The 27,899-nt window shown below is 42.8% G+C and overlaps 2 protein-coding genes and 1 long non-coding RNA gene across 4 annotated transcripts in view; 2 read left to right on the top strand and 1 right to left on the bottom strand.

Moving 5' to 3' along the window:
• The window catches only part of LOC144197308 (low-density lipoprotein receptor-related protein 1-like), a 69,736-nt gene that overhangs the window by 11,620 nt on the left and 30,217 nt on the right, over nt 1-27,899 (bottom strand). For both annotated transcript variants that reach the window (XM_077718009.1, XM_077718010.1), the window contains exons 7-63: nt 26,708-26,870; nt 26,259-26,481; nt 25,439-25,628; nt 25,211-25,354; nt 24,895-25,131; nt 24,529-24,709; nt 24,223-24,445; nt 23,947-24,136; nt 23,741-23,863; nt 22,633-22,773; nt 22,035-22,160; nt 21,092-21,208; nt 20,939-21,019; nt 20,691-20,858; nt 18,735-18,917; nt 18,372-18,569; nt 17,535-17,780; nt 17,260-17,457; nt 15,965-16,169; nt 15,717-15,881; nt 15,399-15,643; nt 14,877-15,008; nt 14,288-14,515; nt 14,019-14,193; nt 13,822-13,916; nt 13,579-13,728; nt 13,354-13,494; nt 13,134-13,262; nt 12,919-13,050; nt 12,692-12,826; nt 12,334-12,463; nt 12,078-12,204; nt 11,633-11,784; nt 11,371-11,495; nt 10,818-11,192; nt 7,395-7,584; nt 6,997-7,201; nt 6,548-6,740; nt 6,276-6,401; nt 6,059-6,187; nt 5,635-5,754; nt 5,399-5,512; nt 5,179-5,328; nt 4,966-5,088; nt 4,632-4,748; nt 4,255-4,383; nt 4,062-4,190; nt 3,827-3,967; nt 3,561-3,748; nt 2,493-2,676; nt 2,330-2,415; nt 2,129-2,248; nt 1,878-2,065; nt 1,598-1,803; nt 644-832; nt 204-352; nt 37-130 (exon numbers count right to left, since the gene is read on the bottom strand). In XM_077718009.1, coding sequence (XP_077574135.1) covers nt 37-130; nt 204-352; nt 644-832; nt 1,598-1,803; nt 1,878-2,065; nt 2,129-2,248; nt 2,330-2,415; nt 2,493-2,676; nt 3,561-3,748; nt 3,827-3,967; nt 4,062-4,190; nt 4,255-4,383; nt 4,632-4,748; nt 4,966-5,088; nt 5,179-5,328; nt 5,399-5,512; nt 5,635-5,754; nt 6,059-6,187; nt 6,276-6,401; nt 6,548-6,740; nt 6,997-7,201; nt 7,395-7,584; nt 10,818-11,192; nt 11,371-11,495; nt 11,633-11,784; nt 12,078-12,204; nt 12,334-12,463; nt 12,692-12,826; nt 12,919-13,050; nt 13,134-13,262; nt 13,354-13,494; nt 13,579-13,728; nt 13,822-13,916; nt 14,019-14,193; nt 14,288-14,515; nt 14,877-15,008; nt 15,399-15,643; nt 15,717-15,881; nt 15,965-16,169; nt 17,260-17,457; nt 17,535-17,780; nt 18,372-18,569; nt 18,735-18,917; nt 20,691-20,858; nt 20,939-21,019; nt 21,092-21,208; nt 22,035-22,160; nt 22,633-22,773; nt 23,741-23,863; nt 23,947-24,136; nt 24,223-24,445; nt 24,529-24,709; nt 24,895-25,131; nt 25,211-25,354; nt 25,439-25,628; nt 26,259-26,481; nt 26,708-26,870 — 9,243 coding nt within the window. The remainder of the gene's footprint in view (nt 1-36; nt 131-203; nt 353-643; nt 833-1,597; nt 1,804-1,877; nt 2,066-2,128; nt 2,249-2,329; nt 2,416-2,492; nt 2,677-3,560; nt 3,749-3,826; nt 3,968-4,061; nt 4,191-4,254; nt 4,384-4,631; nt 4,749-4,965; nt 5,089-5,178; nt 5,329-5,398; nt 5,513-5,634; nt 5,755-6,058; nt 6,188-6,275; nt 6,402-6,547; nt 6,741-6,996; nt 7,202-7,394; nt 7,585-10,817; nt 11,193-11,370; nt 11,496-11,632; nt 11,785-12,077; nt 12,205-12,333; nt 12,464-12,691; nt 12,827-12,918; nt 13,051-13,133; nt 13,263-13,353; nt 13,495-13,578; nt 13,729-13,821; nt 13,917-14,018; nt 14,194-14,287; nt 14,516-14,876; nt 15,009-15,398; nt 15,644-15,716; nt 15,882-15,964; nt 16,170-17,259; nt 17,458-17,534; nt 17,781-18,371; nt 18,570-18,734; nt 18,918-20,690; nt 20,859-20,938; nt 21,020-21,091; nt 21,209-22,034; nt 22,161-22,632; nt 22,774-23,740; nt 23,864-23,946; nt 24,137-24,222; nt 24,446-24,528; nt 24,710-24,894; nt 25,132-25,210; nt 25,355-25,438; nt 25,629-26,258; nt 26,482-26,707; nt 26,871-27,899) is intronic.
• Nucleotides 8,488-10,135, top strand: LOC144197295 (galanin receptor type 1). Its single transcript, XM_077718007.1, has one exon. It carries the CDS (start codon nt 9,016-9,018, stop codon nt 10,045-10,047), a length of 1,032 nt encoding a protein of 343 aa, XP_077574133.1. The 5' UTR covers nt 8,488-9,015; the 3' UTR covers nt 10,048-10,135.
• On the top strand, nt 22,639-27,234 carry LOC144197334 (uncharacterized). Its single transcript, XR_013326543.1, has 3 exons — nt 22,639-22,856; nt 26,262-26,324; nt 27,124-27,234. It is a non-coding gene; the product is annotated as an uncharacterized LOC144197334 (long non-coding RNA).

Raw genomic sequence — 27,899 nt, forward strand, 5'->3', positions numbered from 1 at the left:
AGTACAAGCAAGATACTTCACAAAATCTACACTCACAACAGTCGGCGGGCTCGTCCGAACGGTCGCCGCAATCGTCCTCCGTGTCGCATTTCCACCAGAAAGGAATACATTTATCGTTCTTGCAGACAAACTACAACATAAAAAGTGGAAATAAACACAAGTTCGTATTGAAACCTGGAAGACATCTTTGTATTTAGCGTCACCTGGCTGGCTGTGCAGTTGGACATGCATGTGCGGTGGTCATTAGCCAAGTAGAAGTTGGTGGGACATGCACATTTGTAGCCCCCTCCGGGAGACAGGAGGCACAGGTTACTGCAACCGCCATTGTCTGTCTGGCACGGGTGGCCGCTCACTGCAAAACGCAGAACATTTAACAGTTTTTTTTTTTTTAAAGCTTTCTTCCAATTTTTCTAAGCATTTCAATTTGGCATGATAGGAAAAAACATGCATGATAGGCTAGGCTGATTGGACACTCTCTAAAATCTAAATTGTCCGTTCAGATGAGTCTGTATTGGTTGTCCCATTGTGCCTTGTGATTGGCTGGCAACCACTACAGGGTGTAAGTGGCATGAACAATGAATGAATGGTAATATGTCAAGTTTAAGAGGAATCTTTCTATTTAATTTGCAGGAAAGTTTCTTACCCTCCGGCTGACGATAGGGATGGTAAATGTGCAAGTCCATAGGCCGATGTAAGGTGCTGATCAAGGTGGTCTTGTTGGTTCCCAGAGTCTTGTGAGCTCTGTTAATGGACTTGGTCTCCCAGTCAGTCCAGTAAATATACTCCTCAAACAATGTCATGGCAAAGATGTGTGGGATGTCTTGGGTAAGAACTGCCGCCAAAAGACAACAAATATCACAATTTACCATATTGGACTGATATCTGAGTGTAAAAATTCCACATACCATTTCGTAAATACATTAACACAGAAACAGCTCTTCTATTGCACTGAGCTATAATTTGATGATATGTTGTTTAAGGTTTGACTGCTTCAAACTGATTTTTGGGTATGGAATTTGCAACGGATCTCAGTTTTTCTTCATTCCCACAATCTAAGCCTTAGAATGTTGAATAATTTTAAAAGCAATACTACAGTTCAGCACCGAGTCAGACCTAAACAACAAAAAAATGGGTTCCCCAATGCCTATTCTTGCTGATCGTTGTGCATGCATGTTGAAAAATTCAAGACAAAAGATGAATTATCAACAGGTAATAATTCAATACATCGGGCAAATTAACATTGCAGCAGTAATGTAGCCAAGAGGATATCGAGGGAGTGCTCATATTAAAAAGAAAGTCAGTGGTTGCCCAGAATTGTGTTATGTAAATTTCAATATCCCCGATTAGGTTTTATAACCTTAATGTGCTCATTCTGCTTGCATAGTCTTCTGTTTGCTTTTGTCTTGACGCAAGTGCGTTTTGCTTGTAAAATACAGTTTTAATCCATATCCATCACGTTTATTGACGCGTGACACATGTTGTCATTAGCTAATCGAAAATACTGGAACCAGGTACAGCGATATGGTTAAAGAATTTGACGATACGACCCATCTCCTATTCCATGAATGACCTGCTTAAATGTTCCAAGAAAAATTACCTATATGTCGGCCGGTGCCGTCGAGACTAGCAAACTCAATGTAGTCCTCCCGGGCGTCTGCCCAGTATATGCGGTCATTGATGAAGTCCAGTGTCAGTCCATTGGGCCATGTGATCTTATCCTGTATTAGCACGCTTCTATTCGTGCCATCCATACCGATTCTTCCAATGTGGGGGTTGTCGCCCCAGTCAGACCAGTACAGGTACCTACACAAAAAGAAGTAGGATCACATGCACGGTAGATACATGTTGCAATATTGCAAGCACAGTTCAGTTCTCACCCATAGCGCACATCCACAGCCACAGCACGAGGTTCCCTCAAACCACTGTTAACCAGCACTGTCCGGTAAGCGCCGTTAAGTTTGGACACCTCAATGGTGTCCCTGCCTTTGTCGCACCAGTACAAGTTTCCACCGACCCAATCCACTGCAACGCCGTCAGGGTTGCTCAGAGAAGTCCGGTGCAATACCTGCAAGTCAAATGTTTAACCTATGCGCATCACCACGGTTAATGCAATGACATGTCGACATACCTCCATGTTGCTGCCATTCATATGCATGCGCCGGATCATGCTTCCCTGAGTGGTGACATCAGTCCAGTAGATCATCTGCTCTGCGTAGTGGAAGTCTAGTGCCACGGCATTATTCAGACCCTAAAACAAAAGCAGTATTGCGTTCACGGGAAGCCTTAACAGAAAAACAAACACTAATAATCTCTCATTTCTTTACTCTACCTGTTTAATAAGAGTGTAATTGGAACCATCCAGGTTGAGCTTTCTTAGATAATATCGGTTGGCAAAGATCAAGTAGGCCTCCTCCTCTGCACACAACAATATTTTGAGCGTGTCATATTAAGCAAGGAAATACTCCAAATCATTTTCCAAATAAGGGACGTACCTGATGTGGATTTACAGATAGTGGGATCATTGGGGCTGAGTTCAAAGCCATCCACGCAGAGGCAGTGGAAACTGCCGTGTGTGTTGATACAGCGCTGAGTACAAGGATAGGTGGTGGTGCACTCATCCACGTCCACACACGTCTTCCCGTCGCGCTTTAGCTGGAACCCGGGGTGGCACCTGCACTAAAAGTGCCAAGCACAAAAGAGAGGTTAACGTCTTTGTGATCAACTCCAGAAGTCTCACATACATCTGTCATACAGTTGTGGTCAAAAGTTTACATACACTGTTTCCCTTGGGACCTGCAGCTGCTTTGAAATGACTTCAAGTTCAATTCAAGCATTTGCTTTTTCAGATCCATGCTGAGCTCCTTTAACTTTCCCATTGTAGCGTTTGTGGGCATTTGCATCCAATGAGCCCTATTTTAATGGCCTCAGAAAAGTCACCAGCTGTGGTCACTCATATCACTCCCAGGAAGTTTAGAGGCCACGCTATGAAGCTCATTTCACTGACACACCTTTCTAAATCATCAAAATTGCTTGTTTGGACACCACTGCGGTATACAGTTCACATTGCTCGTATCCTCAATGCTGAATTTACACAATCACTCAAGCTAATTCTACGTTCTGCACTTTGTTTTTGGTCCGAATGTACTGATATTTTATTCATGCCACATGTCATGCATGTATAGCATATTTGACAATAAAGTTGACTGTGTCAGACAGGTGAACTTGTGGAGGCACACACTCTGATTTTTGAAAGCAGGTCTGAGCTTAGCCTCGTGACTACAAACATGAAAGTTCAGGCATAGTTCAAAATGTTTTTACACACCCCTTACAGCAAAAAGAGTCAAGTCTTACACAAGCATATGCCCCAAATCAGTTTTTATCCTTTGCAGCCCACTTGTATGTCAAAATGAGGGAATAAAGTTATCCTTCCCCATTGAAACGAATGGAAATACCATTCATCTACAAAAAAAAGGCTTCTAAGAAGGGGTGAAAAAAAATCTTCTAAGTCGGGTTGCTTGGACAGCTGCAAGATGGAAGAGGGGTTCACTGAGATGTCCTACCTTATAGCCAATCTTCAAGTCATCACAGAGTTGTGAGCAGCCACTCAGTTTACTGTGAAGACACTCATTGATGAAGCAGTTGAGTTCATCTGAGCCATCACCGCAGTCATCGTTCCGGTCGCACAGCAGAGTCTCGTTCAAACATTTCCCGTTGCGGCACATGAAGGCCGATTCGTTACATGTCCTCTCTGAAATTCCACAACATGTTATGTTATGCTTGTTGACCAGGGATTGTAACTTTTTCATTTCTAGCCGGGCATTCCAACCTGAGTCGGTGCACCGCAGGTTCTTGGGAGCTTCATCCGAGTGATCTTGACAGTCAAATTCTCCATCACACTCCCAGCTCTTTTGATTGAGGCAACGGCCGTTGGCGCAGCGGAACTCATGAGGACCGCACGTTGGATATTCTGCCAAAGGAAATAAAGTTACTTCAAGATTCACCATCATTTAGAGTGGATGTTTTCTTTCCAAAATGTCCCAACTTAGACTGCACAAACTCACCACACTCGGGAGATTCGTCTGAACCGTCAGAACAGTCAATGTCATGATCGCACACAAAGTGCTTGGGAATGCATTGTCTGCTCTGGCACATGAAGTCATTGTCGTCACACGTGTTGTTGTTGTTGTGCACTGTTGAAAAGAATACATTCCGGAATAAAGATGAATAATAAAAGAGGGTCAATGCACAACTCACAGCATCCGGCTTTGACGCTCTCGTCAGCTCCATCAGGACAGTCCTGGTCTCCATCGCACTTCCAAAGCTGGGGCACACACGTATGAGAGCCGGGACACTGGAAGGCCTCAGGACTGCAGGTTTTGGATTCTGGGTTTATTGGAAACGAAAATGATGCCGTTTAATGATAAGAACTTGCAAAATTCAATGGGGTTTTATTAAAACCTTTTGATTTGGTGAACAATAATTAAAGATAAATGTACAAAGTTGATGGTTGGCTATTAATGAGAAAGTAGTTGAGGCATACAGAGTTCAACATGAATTGCAGTACACATTTTGTGGAAATGGCCCACCTACAACTATGATAAATTAGAGAAATTATGATGGCAATGGCTTACTGCATTTCTCATCCTCGTCCGTTCCATCCCCGCAGTCATCAGAGCCGTCACACACCCAGTTGCTGGAAATGCAGCGGTGGTTTCCACATTCAAATTGGGTGGATGTACAAAATTTGTCTGGAGAGGAAAACAAAATTTCTCTTACAGGAGGTGACATAGGCAACGGAGCCCACTCAAAAACACACACAAGAAAACATGTTTGTATGTTTTTTAAATCACTGCTAGAATGAGTTTGCTGCTAGTGTTACAAACATTTTAAGAGCAGGATTTTCCATACATAACGTTCTGTACTAATTGGACTTTGAATGACTGATAATGGTAATATTAGACTGACCGCAGTGTTTTTCATCGGCTCCATTCTCACAGTCATTTTCCTTATCACAAGTCCAGCTCATTGGGATGCAGCGCCCACTTGGGCAAGCAAAGAAGTTTCCAGGGCATTTAAGCTTACGCTTATCTGTAAAAGCAAATCAAGGAACAAGAAGTCGGCCTTAATTCGCTTAAAGAAAAAAAAAAAAGAGGCTTAAAAGTAGGTGAAGCTACGCACCCGGGCAGTCCCTCTCATCGGAGTAGTCCCCGCAGTCGTTGTTGCCGTCACACACCCATGATGATAGATAACACAAGGTGGTTTTCTCGCAGCTCTGGAAGGAAGCACCTTTCGCTCCCAAGCGGAAAAAACGGGAGCAGTCGGTGGGTTCTGAGAAAGCAACAAAAGACGGTTTGACGAGCCTGTAGAAAATGTCTTGCATCTCATTAAGTGATCTTACGGCAGTTCATTTCATCGCTGGCATCTTCACAGTTCACCACCTGGTCGCAGCGGCTAAAGTTGGAGATACAGCTGCCATCTTTGCATTGGAACTCCCCAACTTTGCACAGGGTCACTACAAGCAAGCAGTAAAAATCATAACAGAATGTCAATGCAAATGAAAACTTCCTTGCACTTAAACTAGCTCTGAAGCAAACATGCAATGTAAAATAATATGCATTTATGCCGACAACTTACTGTTGCAGGGCACTTCGTCAGAGTTGTCACCACAATCATCTTTGCCGTCACACCAGAACTGATGACCGATGCAGCAGCCATTCATGCAACGTCTGTAGCCTTTCTTACAAATTCGATTGGCTGCACACAAGCAGTACAACAGAAAAAAACTGCAATTAACTATTTGTCTTTGTTTCTGTCAATTTGAATCATGCCAAATCTATCACTATACAAAAAATAAAAGGGATACGAGCCTTTTTATTTTTTTGCACTAAGCTTCTGGTTAGCATTTCTTCATCAAGTATTTAAGGTAAGTAAAGATACATTAGGTAAACTATTATTTATTGTGACGGTTTTCTTAGCTTGTTCATTTCAGAAAGTAACTCAGACAGTTTTGGGACTTAATTTTAAAATATTATTAGGTCATAGTTGCATGAATCCCTACCGCAGTATGACTGCTTTTCATCAGACTTGTCCTTGCAGTGGGCCATGCCGTCACAGGTCAAGCTGTAGCTGATGCAATCGCCATTTCCACATTCAAAGTCATCCACACTCCTGCATGATGTGTTCAGTGCTGATGAAGAAAAAAAATAATGGATTTGTATTCCTTCAACCCCTTTTGTGTTCACAAGTTGAAATAAATGACTTTCTTCATTCCTTACAAGAGCAGGTGCTGTCTTCCAGAAGTTGTCTGTCTCCACGGCAACTGCAGTTCACCCTCCCATCAGATGTGGGCAGACACAGGTCTTGGCAGCCTCCGTTATTGGTGCGGCAAGGAGAAAACTCACCTAAAGGATACATGACAAAGTAGGGTAGAACTATGTTAGGGTGAGCATTCTATTATCTGTGCAATAAAGGACTGAACAGAAGATTAAAAAAAAAATAACTGCCTGAAGCCAATTAGGGAAAATCAACTGCAAAGAATGCAACTCACAACTGTTGGTGTCATTGGCCACTGCTACGATTCCCATTGGCTGCTGAGGGATGTCAGCTCGCAGTAATTTCATGTCTCCACCAGTGTATTTGTCAGCTCGAAGGACAGACCTCCTCACCCAATCTGTCCAAAAGATGTAATCGCCATACACGGCCAAGCCAAACGGATGCACAGGCTCGTTCTTCAATAACACCTAAATGGACCACAATGGGGGGTCTCATTACAGATACAGCATGATTTTGAGATGAGGTGAATTTACTCTTGGATCATGCTTGTAACTCAATAGAATATAAGCAACATTAGTTTTAAGAAATGGAACACTGATGCTATGCATGATGATGTCATATTGTAATCCAATGATACCAGTCTCCTTGTGCCCTGCGATTGGCTGGCCACCAATGCAGGGTGTCCCTTGCCCGATTCCCATAATTTGCAGAATCCATCCTTACATATCGGCTGCTCCCGTCATACTCGCAGCGTTCTATCTTGTCCAACGTGGCGTCCGAGAAGTAGAGCTTTTCTGCTTTGTGGTCAATAGCGAGGCCGTTGGGAGTTTTGATATCACTGCCGATGATCACCAACACGTTAGCCCCATTCAGGGAGGCCCTCATGATACTGGGAGTCTGCTCGTTCCAGTTTGTCCAGAACATGAGACTGCGGGGAGCATCAAGAAAACAAACATGGGACTGATAATCTAATCTGCAGCAAGCTTTGCCAAAACATGCCACTGAATAAAAGTAATGGCTGAGCAAAGGGAAACAAACGGGTGGTTGGGAAGAAAGTGCAGTGAAAAGCAGTTGGACTTGTGCCCGGCCAGCCTGGCCACGTTTCGTTATTAATGACTCACTCTTGACACTCATCCAGCACAAAGGCTCTGGGGTGGTCTTCACCAGACATGGTGACCACAGTGTTGCGGTTGTAGGCCACAGAGCGGCTCTGGTCCACAGTGTGGCGAGTAATGGTGGAGGTTGTGTAACTGGTCCAATAGAGCGTATCCCAACCATGGTGGTACGCCAGGCCCTCAACTGAACCGACATCTGGGAAGAAAAGATGGAAGTGGCTCTTTAAAGAACATTTATGAGATGCTGTATTGCTGTCAAGCTAATAAATAAGAATCACAATCAAATCTTTTGAATGGGAAGCGACAGGATTATGCATCTAATACTTTATAAACAAAGTTAAAACGTATTTTTTAGCTTTCATTTTTCTCAAACATCTGCACTGGTGTCTGATAAGAAATTGACATTTTTTTTGGCCGAAACAAAAAAGAAGTGAAACTACACATCTGCGCCACAACTGCTGTTCTTGGCGTGAGTTTAAAGCGCGTGTGTCGTCTTGACACTGCATGGCTGAGTGCCTTCACATACAAATACAACCCCCCGTGGGTGACCCTCATTCACGGTTGGGAAGAGAACTGGCACGGAACAGCTTGACAAGTGAGCCTTGGGGGAGGCCAACGCACAGCAGCTGTGTACGCCCACATCTTCCTGAAGACGGCATCCCGTCTTCCTAAAACAGGGAATTGCACTCTACCATAGGCACCGATGTCTATTTGTTCTTAGTGGTACTATTAATGACCTTTATGACCACTCAACGCAACCATAAAAACAAGAACTATCCATGCAGAAAGTCAATAGAGCTCGTTGAGACATTGACAAGAATTAACCACAAGTTCCCAAAATGGATCGATGTACATCAATTGGAATAAATGCACCTAAAAGACCAGTAACAACCTAAAAACATAGTCATACTTTTTCAGTTCACAATTAAATAAGGAGAGTCAGAATGGGAATGAATCAAATTGGTTCTATATAGACAGTGTTACATAAGTGGGGGTGTTACGGCAACACTCCCCTTGTTATCTTGTCTTGTGCAAACAGTGGGAGAAACCTTTTGAAGACCATTACCAAAGTATTTGCAGTAAAAAGGATGGTCAGGACTGTAATGGCTGGTTGTTGTACCAGCAGAGTCGACTTGCTTAAAGCTTGGGACTTTCGTTTGAGTGAACCACTCAAGTTACCACCTGCCACAGTAACCAACTACTAGAACCAGCTGCCTTTAAAGAAGAAGGATTTTCAGCAAATCTTCAGAAAGAATTGGAACATTGTGTACGAATGGCATAAATCAATTCAAACATGGATTACTACTGCAACGACTGCTCTGTAAGGTCATGTTCTTTTGATTCCTAGCAAAACTGAGCATTCAGCAATTCGGCGAGAGTGGACGTTGGACAAACAGCACACAGAATTGCAAAATAAGTGATTTTCTTTATTTATTTTGATGTGGGATTCGATGAGAACTGAGAAAATCAAATGCAGAGGTATGCTGTATGAGTGGTCAACTTCTCTTATTGCTATTATTACGGAAGAGTGTGTCATTGCTAGGTCCTTTGACATTGTATGAACAGCCCAACCTAGTGCTTAACGGGCTATTAGATTAATGGGTTAGTCAACTTGAACAGCAAACACATGGCAATGTCGGAGCAGCATGTAAATGTAAGTGGAGTCGGAGAAAGAAACAAGGATGAGGAAGCTATGATTAAGATTCTGGTGCCCCTTCTGGATGGTCTAATTCTGGTGACTGGACTGCTTGGACAAATCTTGGTCATCACAACCTTAACGGGTCGGAGGCGGAAAGATCACCACCCACCACATGGGACCGATACCTTACTGCTGGCCCTGAGTGCAGCCGACTTGCTACTGCTGCTTTGTCTGCCCTTCCACACGTCAGCCATCACGTTGGGATTCTGGCCATTTGGGAGCTTCCTGTGCAAAGGCGTCAGCTTCCTCAGTGTGGCTTGCTCATCTGCATCAGTTTTCACCTTGGCGGCATTGGCCGTGACTCGTTACCTCACGGTGGTGCATCCCACTTGGGCGTACCGCTGGAGAATGCACCGCCGTGTCAAAGTGACGGTAGCGCTTCTGTGGCTTCCGGCCTCTGCTCTGGCGGCACCTCAGTTTGCTTTCCGTACAGTTACCACCTCGAGAGCTGTATACTGCTTTGCCTTTCTCTCGGATTTTAGCCAGCTCGTCTACAGCATCGGACTCTTCTTATTTGGCTTCGCCCTGCCGCTAGGAATAATCGTGCTGATGTATGCAAAGATCTACTGCTTTCTTCAACACGCACGGCTATTTGGAAATGCCCCGCAGCTGGAACGCTACCAGAGTCAGGTCACTCATACGTCAGCTCTCTTGGTCCTGGTTTTCACTCTCCTTTGGCTGCCCTCCTATGTTCTCATGTTTTCCTTCATCGGAGGTAGCATTCAAGGCTCAAAGGGCTACAACACAATTGCTGTTTTGCCCAGATTGCTGGCATCCTCGGTCGCGGTGGTAAACCCAGTGCTATATGGATTAATGTCTAGGAAGTTCAGGAGAGAGTTGTTGAAGCTGGGGCGAGAGCGTTGGATATTCTGTAAAAACTCCCTGGTTGGCTGTCCTCACATGATGATGGGCGGGGATATGGTGCAAACTTTTGATCTGGACACAAGTTCTGACACCTAAATTCATTCCTCGTTTTAAGGTGAGGTGAAATTTGATTTGATTGCAGTGAGCAGCCAACTAAAAATATTTTAGAAGAGCACATTTTATATAAAAAAAAAACATGTTGATTAATGGTAGTTTTAGTTTGATTTGCATTGCCGATTTAGAAAAAAAATAGGAGGGAAAAAAAACGTGTTAGTTGTTAGTTAATTGTTAGCAGAGCATTGGGTCAGAACACTGCCTAATTTAAACTTTTTGTAAGGAATGTGTTCTTATTTCACAGAGTTTCACAAGTGCTCCCTTCACACATCTTCCTAAAAGTTCCGGGGTTTTGTTTTGAAACGGCACGCCGCCCTTTCTGTGCGAAGTTTGCATTTACTCTAGCCACTCCAACGTTCTCCCACCTGACAAAAACAGTAAAGACTCTAAAACACCTGTCAATAGATCTGCATAGGAGCTCCTCTAACTTGTTACCCAATATGTGCCCTCAGATTGAGTGGTGAACACTCCTGGGTGTATACAGAATATTCTAATAACTGTCTGTCATCTTCACAATGTCAGCACTTGATGGTATTGAATAAACATTAAAACAGTCAACCCTGTGCATGTTTTCTGTTGTTTTTAAATGCGTACGGGACAGAGAAACTATGCAAAGCCAAGAATAATCACGGTGGTAAAATGTATACATAAATATTGCATATTATAACGAACAGTATTGTTACATGTGTGAAATTGTAGCTGATTTTATAGCCAAAAAGGAGCATTCCAAAAGGAGTTTTGTTTGTACTTACTATCTACCACAATCTTGCGGTCTGTGCCGTCGTCGTTGATCTGCTGAATGTTCCCAAAGTGGATGTCGCTGAAGAAGATACGATTGGATCCTTTACCACCGCCCCCGTGATAATCAAAGCTCAGGGCGATGACATTCTTCATGTGGTCCGGGTCTTCAAAAGGCTTTATGGGCGCATTCAAATTGGTCTCATCCGACAGGTGAATGCTTTTCAAAATGGTGCGCTCCGAGTAGAGGAGGTAGCCATCGTAATCGCGGCAGCTGCGGTTGTCCTCGGCAAGCATGCCGTGAGCGCAGGCACAAGTGTGCTGTCCGTTTCCACGATAAAGACAAAGCTGTTCACAGTCGCCGTTGTTATGTTTGCAGATGTTGCTGCCTATGTGGAAAGAATGAGCAAATTTGACGCCATGTTTTCTTGTTTGGGATTTTCTGACTTTTGGAAGAATAGTCTACTTGCAACATAGATAGAAATGCTGAAAATGAGGATGATTATTTTAAATAAGGACAGTCAGAATGGGAATTTGAATAACATCCTGTACAGAAAGTTTTCCTACCTTGCTGCCTGGCCCTGTTGAACACTTTAATATCTTTGAGTTGTACCCCAATCCCAGTCCTGAGTTGGACAGCATCGGTGGCGTTGTCTTTACTGCCTCTCTTAATTGAGCCATTTGCGTGAGTCCTGTGCAAAATCAATTGAAACTCTCAATCAACATAAAAGGGCAGCTGGGAATAGGAACTGATAGAAGTTCAGACATCAAACACCATAGCACAGTGACTTCAACAATTACGTAATTCTAGATTTGATAACCGCCTGACCTGTCACTCCAATAGATGTATTCCTCAAAAACAGAAACTGCAAACATATCCATGTTGTTGTTGGCCAGCACTAATTCTCTATTCTCTCCAGTTTCCAAGTTGATGCGCTCAATTTTGTCTGTCCTGGCATCACACCAATACAAAAACCCCTCCTACACATGCAGAAACCAAAAGAATATATTATGTCAATTTGTTCAAACAAGACCTATAGTAAGAGACAGAAAACTAATGGTTGAGACACACGGGAGGCGATAATTGACAGTCATCGCCATTGAGCTAAAACCTATGCAACTGCACAACAAGTCCACGCACCACACTTAGCCTGCCCGTCATCGCTTCTCACTGATTGGTTATGAATTTATTGGGAACTGATGTTTTTGCGATCATATTATGCAGAAGTTGTCTCCCGGGTGTCTCGCCCATACCGTGTAAATCAACTCCCTACCGTATAGTCAATGGAGATTCCATTGGGCCAACTGATGCTCACATTGACCAGAACCAATCTCTCAGAGCCATCCAGACGTGAGCGCTCGATACGAGGGTACTGACCCCATTCTGTCCAGAACAGATACCTTGACAAAACATTCCACAGAGCGTGATAAATGGACTTGCTCAGGATAATTAGGTATCAAACAGTCACACATTTAAATCAATTTGCTTTAGGCAAAACATTCCAGTAACCTATTAGTAAGCAACCATACCCTTTTACTGGGTGGACAGTAATGGCTCTGGGTTTATCCAGGCCTTGAGAAATGACCACATAGCGGAAGGAGCCATTCAGTCGGGCCACCTCAATCACGTCAAAGCCCTGGTCAGTCCAGTAAATGTTTCCTGTAAGAGCAGTGTTTCATTTTTTAAATCAAAAACAGGAAGTACATATAAATAACTCAAAACAAATGTGTATTTTGTCTAGCTGTAACCTCAAGTTATGATGGGAGTCAGAATCATACCTTCTCTTAGTCAAGTTTAGTGAACTAAAGCCATTTAATACCACACCAATAAGTCAGTTGGTGACAAAAAACCTCTTTCTGTGAAATGATGCAATATTTACAACCAGACCTGCAATCCAGTCGACAGTAATCCCTTCAACTCTGCCGATGCCATTGGTGACCACGTCTTCTCTCCATGTTTGATCTCTTTTGGCCCTGCTAATTGTGCTCAGGCCCATGTCTACCCAGTAGATGGTGTCATTCTCTGCGAAGGACAGAATTATCCATTTGAGCTTCAACGGGGCAGCAAAAAAAAAACAAAAAAAAGGCCTTGGTACTCACTATGCTGTCACTTACCAGCATGAAAGTCAATGCCCACAGCCAGAGAGGTGCCAGACACTGGCACCAGAGCGTCAGATTTGTCAGATGGGTCCAGTGGAATTCCTCTGATTCCCTCATGGACTGAATAAAGCAGGAATGACCCCATTCCTGCTCAGAGAGAGAATCAGAGATACCATGTTTATTTTGAGGACTTACTTGGTCTTGATAAGTGTAAGTTGTTGCAGTTTTACCTTCACATGACTGCTGTCCTGTTTTCAGACTGTAACCGGCAGTGCACATGCAGGCCCTGGTGGTTGTTGAGGTGGGCAGACACAACTGGGAGCAATCTCCATTATTGTTACTACACAGATTGACACTTGCTAAAGAAAAGACAGATCAGAGGCCATATAGCATTACATATAGAGTAAATCCCTGATATTTGTAATAGATAGAAATACTGAGTTGGCTTACCTTTCTGAACATCCTCATCATAAATAGTCATATGCATCATAGGAGAGGTGTTGTTCCTTAAAACTTTCCAGTTCCTGCCATCCTTCTTGTCGCAGGTTCCAATTTGATCAGTCGCTTGGTCTGCCCACCACAGTTTATCTCCTATCAAGAGGTAGATTAACTCATGTTATGGGGCACTGTGGGGAGTAGGGGGTGGGCAAAAAGCATTTAAAATCTTGAGCTAACCCATAACAGCCAGTGCTGTAGCCTTGCTTAGTTTGCCTTTAACGCCTTCCAAGATCTCCAATTTGGAGCCATCCAGATGACAGCGATTAATAGTACCGTTTCCTGAGCTGATCCAGTACAGCTGCTCTTTGTCATGGTCAATAGATAGGCCTGGGTGTAAATATTAATGAGACACTAATGTAAACAAATCTGATATGCCTTTGTGTTTCAGGGTGAAAATAGATCTTGCGTTGAATAGCTCACCAATTGGACCCTTCTGGTTGCTAAAGAGTATGGTGTGGTTGGTGCCATCCATATTCGACATGCTTATGTTGTCACCGTCAGTCCAGTACAATTTTCTGCGGTGAGAAACGACAAAGGCACTCACACTCTGTACTCCAGTAGATTGGGCAGTAAACACTTTTAAAACCAAGGTAAAAAGTTGAACTAGCAACACTCACCCTAGTTGAGGATGGAGCACGAGACAATGAGGCTTGTCTAACCCCTGGATGACAGCATTCTTAAAGGAACCGTCCAGTCTGGCCACATTGATTTGCTTCTTATTGGCATCGTAGCTAGTCCAGAAAAGATTCCTTGACACCCAGTCAACTGCTATCCCATGAGCATTAGGGAGATCTGATGAAGGTCACAAATCAAGCAAATTGTTACTGGGAAGGGGACACAATGCAAATACAATCAAATCAACAGTCATTCTCAGAAGAGGTCTTACCAGCAGAGACAACAGTTTCTACCCCTGTGCCATTTATGAATGCTCTTTTAATTGTTTGCGTACGGACATCGGACCAGTAGATCCGATGCTCCAGGGCATCGTAGTCTACGGCGGTCACGTTGTCTATGTCAGGCACTGTGAAAGAGATGATGTAGTTGTAGTAGGGGTTGTCGATGTCCACGCCCCGGATCTCGATCTGACGGGCATAAAGAAGGAACTTGCGGGACTCTGTAACACAAATATGAAGATGCACTGATGAACATATTCATGATCATAGAAATTATCATTGTTTTTTGTTTGTTTTTGTTTTCTACATTTAGAAATTTCATCCAGCAACCAGGAACAGACATGAAACCTGTACAGTTTTCATTAAAAGAAAGGACAATCTGAAAAATGGATTACTGTTGGCTGCCAAAAACAACATTGCTTGAAACCCATTGAATAAATATAGTGCCTAAAATAATTTCTATAGAATGCATATTTCAAAAAGACAAAAAAACAAAATGTACATGGCAGAAACTATTGTTTCACATATTTGTTTTCTGTCAATTGGGTTTTCAGGACAACGTGAATTTAATTCTGTCCTCACCTTTGCATGTGCGTTTGTCAGCTTGCAGCTTCATGAGGTGAGGGCAGGCACAGGAAAAGGTTTGGTTGAAGTTGATGAGACATAGGTGGGAGCAAGGGCCTTTGCCATCAACAGTGGCACATGGGTTTGGAGCTGTGTGAGAAGTACATTTATATCTTAGTAAATGATATTTGTTCAAACTGTCAGTCATCCATAATGATTGGCTTTTCTATACTAGGCATGACCAAAGATTTTTTTTCATCCCTTTCACATATAGATTTAACAGAGGATAATTAGTAAGCTGTCGCTGCCAAATAGCAAGGTGATTTTTTTTCTATATAGCTTTAAGAGGTGTCCATTTAAGAAACTTAACACTACATATTTAAAAAGGCCAGAACCCTCTTTGGAATGGGTTCTCTAAACGCACAATTTCTACAGCGATCTCCCAATGAATCATGTGCATCTGTACATTTTTAGTAAATGTAATATCTTGTCGGTAAATTAATTGTTGGCAAATGACTGAAGATCTAGTGCACAACCTACCTTGGGGTTGTCTTGACGGGTGATAGACTTGCAGGTCAAACGGTTGCGTGTTGGTACGTTGAACTACAGTTACATTGTGTCCTGTCCACTTATTAGCTTTAGCAAGAGTGTTGGTCCTCCAGTCGGTCCAGTAGACTTCACCTCCATACATAGTAACAGCAAATGGATGGGACAAGTACTCATGACCTCGCAACACCTCAATCAGTCCAGAACCGTCATACAAGGCAGAGTAGATAGCGTCTGATCTGGAGGAGGAACAAACTGGATGAGTACCACAATTTCTCTGGAATTTTGAGAATTAGAGAGGTTAAACACAACCTGGCATCAATCCAGACAATGCGCCTTTCCATGTAATCAACAGTGAGTCCATTAGGCCAGCCTCCACTGCCAGTCTCCCTGTGGATGGTGCGTCTGCCCTCGCCACTCATCGATGCAGCCTCAATCCTAGGCAAACTAGCATCCCAGTCTGTCCAAAATAGAATACTGACAACACACACAAAAGGCACGTGAGTCTCGGTTTTCGTCCAAATGGTAAAATACATCCATGTGGCTCTAGCTGTCGTTACCCATCACGGGGGTCCAGGGCAATGGCACGAGGGTGTTCCACTTCCCCAGCCAGCAAAGTGGTTCTCATGGTGCCATCCAGTTTGGCCACTTCAATCTGGTCTAAATTGCTTTCCACCCAGTAGATATTTCCTGCTATCCAGTCCACCGCCAGGCCCTCAGGAGTAGCCAGCCCATACTGGATCACAACTTCAAAACTAGTCAGAGCTGTAAAACACACAATGAAGAAAATACAAGTCATTTGATGAATGGTTCCGTCTCATTTTTGTACTGATCCCTAACTGACCTTTCCATAAAGAGAACAAAATGACTAGACAAATCCTATAGCTTATCAAATCAATCAGAAAATAATGGCATGCACTGTTCCTGTGTTTTCTCTATGTGTTCAACCCACACAAAATCTTTTCCAACTTCCAGAAAAAGAGTATTCTATGCCAGACTTCAGTTCAGTTTCATTTTACAATTTCCCAGAAAGAATTGGCTCTCATGCAAACTAAGCGCAAAGCCAGAATGTATAATCACCTCTCGCAGAGGGCGATTAGGCAAGTTCTCTACAGGCCTTTCCAGTGGTACTCCAATTACAGCTCCAACGGGTTTGTTTAAAAGGGAAGTTTGCAGAGGTTGACTTTCTGCTATGAGGTTGTTTGGATGTTCATTTGGCAAGGTGACAACTGTAAATATTATTAAATGCTTATGTAACGCTGCTGCAGCATAGATACGAGCTCGCAGATTAGAAGTGCATTTGGACCGATGATGTCGGGAAGAGCTGAGAGTTATGCCTCCTACGCTAGATCAGGGCTCCAGTCACGCACAGTGAGGGCTGAGACAAATGGGAAGAGACAAAGCCTTCCGTGTGCCCCTCCAGTGTTTTGCTGGGAACGTAACCTTGATTGGCAAAGGGACCTGGAATTCTAGAAGCGGAAAGGCCAGCCATGATTTAAGAGATTTGTTCAGGGTCACAGACACCCGCTGCTGACAGTGTGAATTCAGATTGTTTACTAGAAAGGCCCAGTCAACCATTTTTTCCCCCTCAACCGGGTAGGATTTCTTTGTCATTCAATTGTTGGTATAATAAAGGCAAAACGGGAATAAATACAGTTTTCCCGAAACTGCTTAAAAAGGGGCTAAATTGAACAGAGAATCTTTCCACACAAAGAACCGACATTTAAACGGATTGCTTTATTTGGGCATGGAATGGTTCACATGCACAATGGCAATGAGCACCCCACGTGCAACATCGAAATAACCGTCAGCCAGTAAAAAAACGAGTATTGATTGCTCTTTGCTCCTAACTCACCTCCATTTTCTGACAGCTTCCCGCGGTAGATCTTGTCCTCTACAACATCCGTCCAATACAATGTACTTTGGCTGAGATGGAAGTCCAATGCGATGGTGTTCCTGAGGCCAGGAACCAGGACAGTGAATTCCCCCTTGTGAAGGTCAATCCTTCTGATCTCGTGGCGGTTAGAAAATATGATGAATGGCTTGAAAGGATCTGACAACATTCCAAGTGCACAAGAGCCAAATATTATAATCTTTTGGAAGCCTGTTGTTGGGACTACTTTTCCTTACCACTGCTTTTGCAGCTCTCCATGTCAGACTCTAGCTCCCAACCCTCATAGCAAGAGCACTTAACGCTGGATTTTTCCTGCTCGCATTTTTGGCTACATTTCAGATGTTTGGCGCAAAAACTCTGGATCTGGCAGGTCTTGTTGTCCACTCCAAGCTCCATGCCGAGGGGGCAGGAACACATGAAGCCTTCACCGGGGATGATGCTGCAGTTGTGACTGCAACCTCCATTGTCCAGCGAACACAAGTCTGAAGGGTGTGAAAGAAAAGGACAATGTTTACAATTATAGGTCCTTTTTGTTTACTCTTCTCTTTAAGGACAGGGTCAGGACAAAATATTCAATATATATTTTGCATACAAGAAAAAGTTATTTACCATACAACTACAGGTAATTGCACACTACCTGATAAACTAAACAGATTAGTAAATGTGAAATGTGAATGTCAGCATTTTCCTTTGTGTTCTGTCAAGAATTTGTATCTAAAACAACCTTACTTTGTTTTTGTGTGCATAGGTGGGGGGTGGGGTGGGGGTGATTTCACAGTAAAAGAGAGGGCAGTCAACTTTCAAAGACGTGATGTATAATAGCAGATTTTTTTTCTACTACCCGGACTATTTTTTTTTTTTAAACTTAAGGTACATTTTGAATTCAGCGCCCCGAAACAAGCACCTTTCAAACATAAATTAATCGATATTTTTGGTAAATTATAGTCTAATCGGAATGTTTCTCAATTGCAATTAAATAATAGCAACATGGTATTGCCTATGCCGATAGGTGTCCTAGCATAGACAAACTAGATTCTAGTGCTTCATTTTATGAGTAGCAGAGGATTACATACCACAAAGCTTCTCATCAGAGCCATCCGGACAGTCGTCAGTGCCGTCACACAGCTTCTCGGCGGGGAGGCAGATGGAGTCGTTGGTGGCACAGACGTGGTGCGACAACTTGCACACCAGTGCGTCGCAGTTGACCTCATCTGAGTTGTCCTCACAGTCACTGTCACCGTCACACACCCATGCCTGGCTGATGCAGCGTGCTGGGGGAGGGGGAAATCACATGAACATCCAATTTTCATGTATCGCAAAGTCACAGTTTGTGATTTACAAGAGGAAAAGTTTGCACGTGTAAAAATGGAAGAAAAAAACAATTTTAAAAAGGAAAGAAATTCATCCCACGGAGTGAACAGGTGTGTTTTCCTCACCTGAATCCCGACAACTGAACTTAACCGCTGGGTCGCACATGTGAGTGACACCCTCGCAGTTGCTCTCGTCACTTAGGTCCATGCAGTCAGTGTCACCGTCGCAGCGCCAACGCATGGGGATGCACAGACCGTCCATACGGCACTGGAACTCATCCACGTGGCAGCCACCTGGGGTACGAGTAGCTGGCAGGACAAGAAGGAGCGAGTTAGCTTTAATTAGACCAAATTCCAGATAGTAAAAAAAAATGTGCAAACTTTTTTCCACCTCAACTAAGAAAGAATCAAATGTTGCCCTTTTTTTTTTTTTTACTTTGCTGTGCCTGTTTCTGTTAGCGGGGATTTTTTTTCTCCAATAACGTGAATGCTGAAAGCATTTGTTTAACCTGTGACTCAATACAGAGGGGGAAAAGTGTTGAAAAGTCTAAGAGACCCTAACTGACAGGAATATTACTTATAAAAAAATCAGTTTGTGCCTTTAAAGTGGTTTACCACAAAGTTAATCACTATATCTATGTGCAATTACACCAAATTTCCACAATTTCCTGTGATGTTGGTATGTTTACTTAATCTGACCAACAGGCAAACAAACACAACAACATTGAAGAAGACATTTGTAAGACAACCTGGTCGGAGGATGCACTTGGCAAGGACACAAGTGAGAAACAACAGGCCTTTCTAGCCATTAATTATTGCGTAGATATGATGCGGTCAACAACCTGTCACTGTGCCAAATCAAACAACAAATGAGCACACAGTTCTCTGATTGATGTCACAAGATAATAAAGGGCACCACTGAGGTGGCGACAGAATGACTGTGCCTCATGACAAAGGTCAATCTTTGGCACAGACACAGCAAGCGACCTTGGGCCTCTCACAGGAGAACATCAGTCAAGCAGATGGAGAAAGATAGCAGTATTGCTTTTTCATTTCTGGCAATGGCTTCCAACAGGGCAGGATATAAACATTCCATGTGCAGATTGCTCATTAAACCAACAGGTCACGCTGAGCTTTGTTTCCTCCACGCTGGGTTTTGAGAGCATTTGTCTTAGATTTTACATGGATTGTGCTGTACGTTAAACAGCAGGACACAGCGGTGTACGCTCGCCTTTAGTGCTGTCGCGGTGGTTAACCAGGCACCCAATCTTTTAAAGATGGCCAACAGAGAAATGTTAAACATCTGTGCGAGTTGGTTGCACAGCATCGCAAATCGGTCTAATTATCAGCTAACCGCGGAACATAACCGCATCCTGAACTCAGACACTAAGAGGATTTGTGGAAAATCATCGTGTGAAGCAGCGTGGAGGAGGATGGACCTCTTTTAAAAAAAAGGGATAGCCTTTGGGCATAAACTGAAATTGCACCAAGTAGTCATTCTCCTCTGTAGCAATGAGTGACCTTTGTTTTGTTTGACTTTCATGACAAAGCTAACAACAAAACTGGTGTCGCAATCTGTCAAAAACCAATTCAAGTGCAATGTTTTGACTGACGTTTTAACATGTCAAGTACCACGAAAAGATTACCCATTCAATATAAATATTTGACAAATTTAATATCAGTGGTTGTCTACTGAAGTCCATCAGTCAAGTGCAGTTCAGTTGTGCTCAACTAAAACTACAGCAATTAAATTTAATGTCTAAGATCTGTTTATTTTAAATTTTTGGAACAAGTTTAAGGTCTGGTACCATTACATTAAATTCTGCAATCCTTTACCAATTGATTGATTTTTTTAAACACATCGTAATGTAACTGTGCCTGATAAAAAAAACTCTAAAAACCCTAAAAACACTCACCCTCATGTTGGCCAATTCCACTAACATATTTTAACTCAATTTGACAGAGATAATTCACGTTTCAGTGCATATAGACGTCCAGTCCATTCCGACTGGCCAACCTTTCCAGTTCAAATGGATTGAACGTCTATCACTGTAGATGGGAGCCAGTTATCATGTTCCTAACCTTGATTGGTGCAGTTGGCATGCGTCTCGTCACTGTAGTCTGCGCAGTCATTATCGCCGTCACAAGTCCAGTATTCTGGTATACAGCGACCGCTGTTACATTTAAACTGCACACTGGAACAGGAATGACTGCAGCCGGCTTCATCGCTGTTATCCCCACAGTCGTTGTCTGCACAGGAGGGAACACAAGTTATGACTCCCCGTTACTCAGTGTGCGGGCTTGATGAGAAAGCGTGTCTGGTAGCATACCGTTGTCACAGCGCCAGTTGATGTTGATGCAGCGCCCATTATCGCAAGTGAACTGGGTGAGAGGGAAACATGTGGGATAGGCTGGACACAAGGGAGTAAGAAAGACAGTATGAATAAAATGACTCGTCTCGGCGAAACAACGTTTAGACGTACCGCATGAATCGGGTTCGTCCGAGCGATCACCGCAGTCGTCGTCCAAGTCGCAAGTCCAGGAAATTGGTATACAACGACCACTGGCACAGGGGTATTGATTTGGAGGGCAAGTGCGTGCTGGCGGGTAAGAATATAGAGAACACATTTATTGTCTACAGCTCAGCATGCATATACTGCATGAGAATTGACGTGCAGCGTTCTAGTGCTTGAACATTTTTGGACATAAAATGCTGATTAAAATATTTTTTTTCTAAAAACGAAAAAATGAAAAAAAAAAACGTTTTTGGTCAGTCCCTGCTAACCACCAAAGGGAGTGTTGAAAGCTCTCCCTTCTTTTACAAATTTATATAGCTGATAACCTTGCGTAACATGACATGCCAGATTAAGTCCATTACAGATATATTACACAGACCAATGTGGAAAAATTACGAACCTAACTATAAGGTCACGGCACTGAAAAGCTTTGAAAACCCATGCACTAATGTACTACATGTAAAATGTAAACTTTTATAGCTGGTTCAAAGCCGTTGCCACACTGTTTAAGAATACTTAGTATTCCAAATCCTCAGCTAATTGCATTATTCATAAAATGCAATACCCACAGTTTTTGCTCCATTCTTCTCTCATTCTCTTAACATCTGAAGAACTAATCAGTAGGAAGTCGAATCTTAGGCCATGTACCATTCGGATTTGTGGACATATCACATTGGCTCTTTGCAATGTCCGCCCTTTGTGCTAAGATTTTGTTGGATTTTTTATTTTATTTTTTGGTTTTTCAGAATACAGACAATGTTTCCTGATCAAGAGCCTAGCGTGAACAATAGCCATGGTGGATTTGGATTGTTTTGTGCAATATACTGGCCCCCTCATCAAAATACACATTAACTTCTACAAACAAAGCATAGAAATTCAGAATGAAAGGTTGTAATGATGTGAAATGTACCAGAGCATGTGGTGTTTGATTCATCCTCGTCGTTGCCGCAGTCATTGTCGCCATCACACAGCCATCGCAATGGGATGCAGCGGTTGTTCTCGCATTTGAACCGGTCTGCCGGACAGGTGTGCTGGTCTTGTGGGAGACATCAGGAGAACCACAAGTGAACAAAGACACATGACTGAGGTACTTTTTAAGGCATATTACTAACTGGTAACACATTGGCTAGGCACAAAACGTTGGGGTTACTGGAGATTTATGTGGGAATAAAAAAATAAATTAAAAAAAAAGTACTTTTGCTTAACCCACATTATGGCTGACCAAAAGCATTGATTTGTGACAAAAAATTGACATAAGAAGTTTCCGCAAGGCAGAGACTATTTGACACTTGACTGAAATCAAACAAGGACATTCAAAACAAATATGTGCTGCCTAATGAGGTGAAACCTAGTGGGTGCCTTTACAACTACAACACGTAAATTTGAAGAGGAAAATTTGGGAAAGTCCAGAATGTCGTGGCTTGGTTTGCATTAACAAAATGCCTTAAACAACATTGTGTTTATTTCTGCGTTGCTGGGCAATAGTAACAGAGTCAAGAAACACTTACGGCAAAGCTCGGGAGCCTCGTCACTGTTGTCCAGACAATCGTTGTCCCCGTCACACTTCCAGCGTGCTTGGATGCAGCGGTTGTTCTTGCAGGCAAACTCCCCAGGCTGGCACTGTGGCGGCGGCACGTAGGAGGGGTTGGCTAAGGGATTGGATCAGGGGTAGGAGCAGAAACAGATGGACCATTGAGACCACATTTCCACACAATAGCTCAATGGTGGATAGGTCGGCCTTTGTCCATCTTAAAGTTGAAATAACATTTGGCCATTCCCTCCCCCAGTTTTGGCAGCTACATTGTAAAATGTATTGTGTAGTGTAGTTTTGGGGGTGGAAAGTTGAGTCAAGAACACATTGACAGACTGCACCCCTGCTGAGTGAATAATTTTCCCTATTCCCCTGAAGTTCTGCAGTGGCTGCAGGATTTCATTCTAATCAAACAAGACAACTCTTTTTCACCAATCTTGGTTAAAACAGAACTCACAGCGGCCCCTGAGGACCAATTTGGAGACCCCTGCATTAAAGTATCTGTTGATGATTAATGTAACATTCCTTTTCTACCCGGAGTCAAAGATGTGAGCCTCTCCAAGCTGATTTGGGGTACACCCATATTACGTATCACTCAGTCTGAAATGACCAAAATGATTTCCAAAAGTGGGTTGCGGACCAATTCTTGGTGGTTTAAGCACAAGGAAGGAAAAATAATAGGGAAAAAAAGTAGGGACTATATGTTTTTAGAGTAATTGACGAGGAAATCATACTTGCGTTGTAGCAACTGAGCAAATATGTGCAGAAATGTTGTGTCTTAAGTACATGTTTGTATTCCTGAGCCCAGGCAAGAGGGCAAAACTGCCTTTTCAGAATGTGTATTTTATCACCTGAACATAACCAGAAGGTTTTATCAAGTGTGTGTGTGGATTCTCATCAAATTGCAAGATTATTGATCATTTCAACGATCATTATCCGACCAAGCTTGTGGTCTGAAAAGAAAACAACTGTCTAGTTTTGAATTCAAATGTATCTAAAATGAGGACACGCAAGCATTCTCAAAAGTTTTAGAATCATCTCGCCGACTCACCAACGCTAACAACTCATCCTCTGTACTATCTCACCTTTGCAGGTGACATTATCCACATCCAGGGTTTGATCATCAGCACAGCCACAGGACCTGCCATTAGGAATGGCAAGGCATAGACTGCTACACCCACCATTCATAACCCTGCATACATTGGTTCCTATGCAAAAAAAAAAAGCATTGTAATTTGTCATACATACAAAAGGTAAATTAGTCATGACTCCTAAGAGGAATCATGTTTACCTTGCTGCTGGTGAGCATCATACACTCGAATCTCAAAGATCGGCGGCCTCTCATTTCGTAGCAGCGTGACGGTCTTTGTGACTTGGTCCAGTTTGTAGATAATACCGCGACGATACTCATTCCAAAAGAGGAATTGTTTATAGTGACACAAACCAAAAGCATGGGTCAACTCTTGCCCCTCATACACCACCTTTTCAATAAGAAAATAGAGGATCACACTGTGATAACAGGGTTGGGGAAAAAAATAAGGTTGTTACATTCTCAACAGAAACAAACCTTTCGTTCAGTCGTGTTGAGATAAACCATTTCGATCCGGTCATAATAGGCATCAACCCAGTAAAGAATACCCTGAGGAATGTCCAGACTCAAGCCATTGGGCCAAAGCACTGTCTTGCTAGTGAGAAACACTTGATGATGGGATCCATCCATCCAAGCTTTCTTGATTTTTCCCCTGTTACTCTCAGTGGGGTCCTCCTCCCAATCAGTCCAGTACATCCACCTTGGGAAAAAAAGAAAGAAATGTCTAGATTGGCAATCCAGTTCTAGATTCCTTTGAATGACCGCGAGAAAAAAAAGGCTCACCCATTCAGAGGGTCCACCACAATGGCACGAGGGTGGCTCATCTTGCCCTCGATGAGAGTCTTCCGAGTCTGAGAAGCTTTTTCCAGTCTGGCAACACTGATAGTCTTTTTAGGCCCATCATCTGTCCAGTAGAGATTACCTCCCATCCAATCAACTGCTAACCCCTCCACTGTGTGGATACCTTAGATATAGAGAAAAAAAGCTTTGAAAGCGGAATCAAACTAAGTATAATACTATTCAGAGTTACACTGCCTAATATGCTGCTGTAACATCTCTTAGGAGAGGATTTTGTACAGGTTCCTTAACATCTACCTAAGTAAGCCATTTAGGCAACAGAGGCATTGTCCCTGCATTGGAAATTCATACCATCTTTCAGTATGGTGTCTCTCTCTGTCCCGTCGATTTTCTGTCGCCCAATTACATAGCTGGTAGCATCAGCAAAGTAGATGAATTCACTGGCGGCGTGGAAATCCAAAGCTCGAGGGTTCATGAGGTTCTCAATAGGGATCATGTACTCATCTGGTACCTTAGCATTCATATCCATGCCCCTGATGATTCCAGGGCGACCTTTACCGTACACTAAGAACAACTCATGGTCTGGTTCTAAAGAAGAAAGGACCATTGTAAGCAAGTTGGCAAAAAGGAAACCAGAGGTAGACACAAGATGAAAAATATCACTCACTTTTACAAGACTTGCCGTCGTTTCCCAGGCTGAAGCCAAATCGGCAACGACAGGTGCGTGTCTTGTGGCTATTGCCGAGTAGACAGATGTCAGAACAACCTCCAGCCTTTCCAAATTGATCCAAGGCACAAGCATGGCTGCGCACTTTGAAAAAAAATGTTTAACAGTTTTAAATCCATATTTGAGCCACACCAATGGGAAAAAAATGTTGATTATAATATAGCAAACCTCTAGGTTGGCGTCTCTGGTGGTACACATGCAGTGCGGCTCCACGGTCCACTCGCGTCACCACGTGGAAGTCGGAACTGTTGAAGCGATTTACTCGGATCACACTGGTCTTGGGGTTCAGGTTGCCTTCGTCCGAGTTGGTGGCATAAAGGTAGTTCTCAAAGACAGTCAGTCCATACAAGTGCTCAATCTGCAATACAACCACACAAGCACTTAATACTTTGTGGATAAATCCCTTATGCAATCATGTTTTCACAATTTCCCAGTGTAAAACGGAGGCCAAAAAGTAATGATTAGTTCTTTGAGGAAAAAAAATAACATCTGAGGTGCCTATGCCGTTGTAGTGATATAATGGTTTGTTTTTCTGTGATTCAATATCTTTGAAAGTGGAATGTACAAACTCCCCATCCTCACTTCCACCCCGGCTGCTCTTAACACAAGCACACACTGTCGCCTTCACTCTTGCCCTCTTATGCAGTCTTGATTTCATTAAGGCCATTACACCACTACGGGCTTGAGCCAAGCTTCACTCAAGCCCGACTAATATGTTTAGAGAAGCGTTACCCAGGAAAATCACACACTCTTAAGTTCTATCAATCAAAAGTAATAAAAAGGACTTCTCTATTAGAGAAGAGCCTTTTTATTAAATGCATAGGAGACCACGTGTCTCAAAGGTGATAAGATCCGATCATTAACTACAGGTAGAAAAACCGACACTATGAAAGAGGGTTGTAATAAATTGATGAATGTGGGATCAAGTGTGTGCTTATTTCAACAGTTGAAGAGGGCAGTGATTTATTGTATCTCCTTTGAATCTCACCAGCAGGCCTTGAAGGATGGTGTGTCTATTCTTGCCCTCATAATCCACCACTTCAATGTAGTCCAGGTAAGCATCAGCCCAATACACAAACCGGTTGACCAAGTCGAGAGTGATGCCATGGGGGAAAACTATCTTACTCTCCACCAACTTTGTTCGGTTCTGACCGTCCATGTCACAACGCTCCACCCTTGGCGTGGACCCATAATCTGTGAAGAAAACTTTCCTGCAGCACAAAAGATGAATTTCATTTGTTACGTTGGAAGAAAAAAAATGGGGAAGCAAAACTTTTCAGAAGGGTAAAAATTAGGAAGCTACACACAGATGTTTATGCGTAATTCAAAAATATGTTAGGTCAGCATCATGCAAAGGCATTTTCTTGACAAATGTGCAATAATAATCTGCAATAATTAACAAGGGGTGAAATCCAGGGGCATGAGAGAGGCACACACCCCATTGCCGGGTCTAAAGCAATTCCTTTTGGGTTGTACAGTTCTTGGTCCAGTAGGGTCACACAAGTCTGGCCATTCTTGCTGCAAACAAACACCCAGTCGTCCACGTCATTGACAAAGTAGAAATTTCCAGTCAGCCAGTCGATTGCCATCTGTTCCACATCTAAAGTGGTAAAACAGGGGAGAGAAGTTAGAGTAAAAATAAATTAGAATTAAAACATCAAATGAAATTCATGTAACATCTCAAACACAATCTGTCACTTTGTGGCCATTTCCATTGTTTCAAATTCAAAGATTATGGCTTCCCATTGATGAAGCAATTTTTCTTTAATGCCTAATCTGAGCCAATTGAAATGCAGAAATGTGGTTTAAGACATTTTTTTGTTAAACCAAGTAAAAATGTCTTTCTCTTACAGATTCACTTGATTCAAATTTCTAATCCATCCCTCAACAAAGAAGAGTTTCCTTCTGAAGAGACCCAAAACAATAAATAAGATGATTATTTATAAAATGACTTGGACAGCATACGCAATGAATGTAAATCAGATGAAGCAACATTATGTCCAACGTTTTTTTTTAGTTTGATGGCACATCTGTGACTATACAAATAAGTCTAAAATGAAAGAGGTCACTGAGAACATCTATAACCCAAAAAAAGTAACCGCAAACATTTTCAGAAAGGAACTTTCAAAGGTCAACACATTCCTGGCAAATCTGTCAAGAAAGAGGAACCTTGCATGAAACCTCATGCCTCAGCAAAAATTGTGCTTAAAGTCCAACTTTCGATGTGAATACACCCAAAACGAGACTCCCGCCTCCTCCACCCCCCTGTGAGCAGGGCAAGAAATTTTACTTTGTGTTTTAACAGCTGCCATCACTTGCGTTCAAAGCGCTACACATCACACAGATTCAGTAACAAAAAACAAAACTGAAAACCCTACTTTGACAAGCATCAACAAGAACGCTCCAGTCAGCTGAATTCAAAAGCAAGAACATGCATCTTACATAGCAGAACATACACTTAACACATCTGGGCCTAATGTACGACTACCCTCGGCCCAAACCAATCATGCATACTTTGAGGTGGCAAGCCACAGCGGGGACTTCCGCATTCTTAAGTTAGTACTACTATACAGGCAGAATGGAGGAAAATAAAAATAATGACCAGGCTGGTATTAAGACATGCCATCTG

The sequence above is a fragment of the Stigmatopora nigra genome, chromosome 1 (assembly GCF_051989575.1).
Source record: "Stigmatopora nigra isolate UIUO_SnigA chromosome 1, RoL_Snig_1.1, whole genome shotgun sequence".
Classification (NCBI taxonomy): Eukaryota; Metazoa; Chordata; class Actinopteri; order Syngnathiformes; family Syngnathidae; genus Stigmatopora; species Stigmatopora nigra.